This window comes from Azolla caroliniana, unplaced genomic scaffold (assembly GCF_043228905.1).
Source record: "Azolla caroliniana isolate FFs.n. ecotype wild unplaced genomic scaffold, voAzoCaro1.0.p SCAF_4, whole genome shotgun sequence".
In the NCBI taxonomy this organism is placed as follows: domain Eukaryota; kingdom Viridiplantae; phylum Streptophyta; class Polypodiopsida; order Salviniales; family Salviniaceae; genus Azolla; species Azolla caroliniana.
Genome location: NW_028230439.1, coordinates 4,027,937 through 4,031,521, shown reverse-complemented (window position 1 = coordinate 4,031,521; position 3,585 = coordinate 4,027,937). Strand labels below are relative to the sequence as shown.

General features: G+C 37.9%; 1 protein-coding gene across 1 annotated transcript; it reads right to left on the bottom strand.

Annotated features, from left to right (window-relative positions):
- Positions 1-295: 295 nt before the first annotated feature.
- Positions 296-2,218, bottom strand: LOC147864873 (putative carboxylesterase 18). Its single transcript, XM_087319048.1, has 2 exons — positions 1,920-2,218; positions 296-1,112 (listed from the first exon to the last, which is right to left on the bottom strand). The coding sequence occupies exons 1-2, from the start codon at positions 2,170-2,172 to the stop codon at positions 337-339; spliced, it is 1,029 nt and encodes a 342-aa protein (XP_087175174.1). The 5' UTR covers positions 2,173-2,218; the 3' UTR covers positions 296-336.
- Between the last annotated feature and the right edge of the window lie 1,367 nt (positions 2,219-3,585).

Sequence of the window (3,585 nt, the reverse complement as noted above, 5' to 3'; positions counted from 1 at the left end):
GTTTCTAACATTAAGCTAGTTATGGCCCAATATTGATGTCGTATGAGAAGACATATTTGATGTAGATATGATGGAATATACATAGCTTTAACCAAATACATCTATCAAACATTCAATTTACACAAATAGATAATTACAAGATCTAAGACATGAGATTAGTCCCATCTAGAAGACCGAGGATCTAGAAAATTTGTTGCTTCATTATACTAGAGCAATATTTGAACGTTGGTGGTGACTATACCCTGCCTTTATGATGGATCATCTTCGTCGATGACTATACTATGCGTCTAGATGAATTCCTTTATGATGCGTCTAGATGACTACCTTTTTCATTGATTATCTTCTTTCGAATTCAGAACATTCTTCCATAAACTGACACAACCTATCAATCACATACGAAGACATTTCCATTTGGGGGAAAAGATGGGAGGAGTGGAATCCTCCCTTGCAATACTCGAGAATGATTCTCTTATCAAATTCCCGAAATTGCTCAACATAACGTAGTTGCCAATCTTTCAACATATCATGTTCTGCAACTATGACCATGGCAGGGGGGAAATCAAGCTTCATATAGTCGTATGTGTCATGTTGACCAAACACATGGGCTGCTTGGTGGTCTCTAGTGACTCCGAGGGGGAGATAAGCATTCCAATATGAATCACATGCTTGAAGAGTTATGAGAGGACTATAACTCATACGAATCTCACTTGGTGTTCTTTCTTCTCCGCCAAAGAATGGGCAAAGCAAGACAATACCTTTGAGTTTTAGCGGATTTCGTGATTCTTTTGGCATATTAGTGAGTATCATCGATGTGACATGATGCACAATGTTCCCCCCGGCACTATCACCCACCAAATACATGGAAGAAGCATCTGCATAAGGTGAAATTTTATTCTTAATATTGTGATGGACCCATGTAATTGTCGTCAAGCAATCTTCGTAGGCAGTAGGGTATCGAAACTCAGGTGACCTACGATAGTCAATGGAGATAACTATCGCATTGCAAGATTCACATAGACGATTGCAAAAGGCATCATAAATTCGGTTTCTCGGAGTCATAAAAACAAATCCACCTCCATGGATATAGAAGACTATTGGGAATCCCTTTTCTCCTAGTATGAAAATAAAGACCAAAGGGTAAGTAAAAAGAGGAAAAAAGAAACCAATCCCTACTCCTGACCTAACCTTAGCCCCTTAAACATAAACTTAACCTCGACAATAACCCTAACCTAGTCTTAATCATGATTCATAGTCCTAACCTAAACCCTAACCTTACCAATAGTTCTAACCTAACTTTAATGCTATCAATATTCCCAGCCCAATTTTTACCTTACTAATATACCTAATCTTACCAATATTCCTAACCTGATCTTAATCTTACCAATATTCCTAATCTAACCATAGCTAACCGAGTCCACAACCCTGATATAACCTTAATCTTATCCATTAACCATAATTCAGAACCTCACCTTGACCTTAAGAATACTCCTGACCTAACCTTGATCCATAATCATAGCCTGAGTTCTATCTTTGACCTTAATCAAGAATATAACCCAACACCACCCCAGCCTAACATCCAAACTCCAAACACAGCTCAATATCCATAATCCAAACCTAAACTTTATCCATAATCCTAACTTAACCTTATTCATCACTTTAACCTTAAAACTTAACTCCAACCTAACTATGTATCCAAACCTAAACTTTATCCATAACCCATTCATAATCCTAACTTAACATTATTCACCGCTTAACCTTAAACCTTAACTCAAACCGAACTATGTAAATAATCCTAGCATGGCTTTATCCCTAACCCTACATTTTAGCAATACTGATCCTAACCCAATCCAACGTTAATACTTCTATGTTCTATCCCGTAACACACCCTAAAATGGATTAATCCTGAACCAATCCCTAACCTGGAGTTGTTGAAGGGGTATAGATTCTGAAGCCAAACCCTTTGTTTTTGTCGATAAGGATGTCTTTACAAGAGATGCCATGGCGTGGGGAATAAGGCTTCACAGAGAGTAGGTAATCAAAGAAGTCAGATACGCTTCGATTGATGGACCCATCTCTGCGGAAAATCAAAGCGCTCATAAGCTTCTCGATTATTAAGAAGAGCTTCAATGAGAGTGGGAGCTTGAGCTCTGTTTCGTGGCCATATGGCTCCATCTACAACCTCTGTTTTTCTTTTGTTTTGTCTATTCTTTCTTCTTCTTCTTCTGTTAAGTTTAGCCGCTCTCGATTTTAAGCATCCCCACATGAGTTAAAGTTCAACCACACTTGAGTTAAGGTAACCACACTTTGAGTTGAGTTAACCACACTTGGGTTGAGTTAACCATACATGAGTTTATAGTTAAACCCACATTTGGGCTTGCCTTAACCACACAATTTTGAGTTTCTAGTTAACCCCATGTGCACATGGGGCTTTCTTAGTGTCAGAACATCACACCACTTTTTTAAGCCTCTCGTCTCCTCCTCTATTGCGAGAATATTGCATCACTTTACACGAGTTTATAGTTTAAACCCACATTGGGGCTTGCCTTAACCACACAAATTTGTGTCTCTGGTTAACCCAATGTACACATGGGGCTTTCTTAGTGTCAGAACATCACAACACTTTTTAAGCCTCTTGTCTCCTCCTCTATTGCGAGAATATTGCATCACTTTTTTTGACCCCTCGCGTTGACAAAAACACCTCCTGACACCGTACTCGGCGCGATCACAACAATTTTAAAGCTACTCTCCCTTTCTTTAAATACTCCTTTCTTTCGTTCTTCCTTTAATTTCTTTAGTTTTTATGAATCCTCTCTAGTCTATATACGTTACATCGATCAACCAATCAAATATAAAAAAGGAGGTTGGATAGAAAAGAACGTGTCTCTTATTTACCCATCTAATGTGAATGGCTCTTTTGAAGTGAGAGGCTTTCACTTGGGTCCGCACTCTTTTCTTCACTCACTCATTCCGGTGTGAACCCTCTCAATGTTATAGGCTTTTGCTTTGTTGTGTTGTTGGCCTGCACACTAAATGATCTCTTAATATACATATAATCTATGTGAAGATAATTACACTTGGCATCTTAGTGTGGTATGCATGTTTCGCATTATCAATAAGAGAATTTGGTCACTTTGCTTGGATTAGGCATGGTTTATAACAAACAAATAAGTGTGCTAGGGTAATAGATGGTATCTTATATTTATTGATTTTCAAGGTTCTTCCCTCCCTCTATTTGGACAACTCAATGTAGGGATCAAAACTTGAAATGACATGTTTTTCTTGGCTATCGTTGTCATACTACACGCATGCAAAATCTATATTGAAACTGGAGTGATACTAGAGCATTTATGTTTTCCATGCATCACCTATAGCTCCGAAGTATAGTATATCAATTCACATGTTAGGGGAATGAATTGTATATTCTAATTGCTCCAATAATAGTACGACTTGGGCTCTCTTTAATGTATTTAAGAGTAATAAACGTGGACACATTCATTGGACGCATAGGTCCTAGACTATACATTAGTTGATAAGGTGATACATTGTATTTTCTTCTAGACGCAATGTTAGTAGTGAGTAATCTAT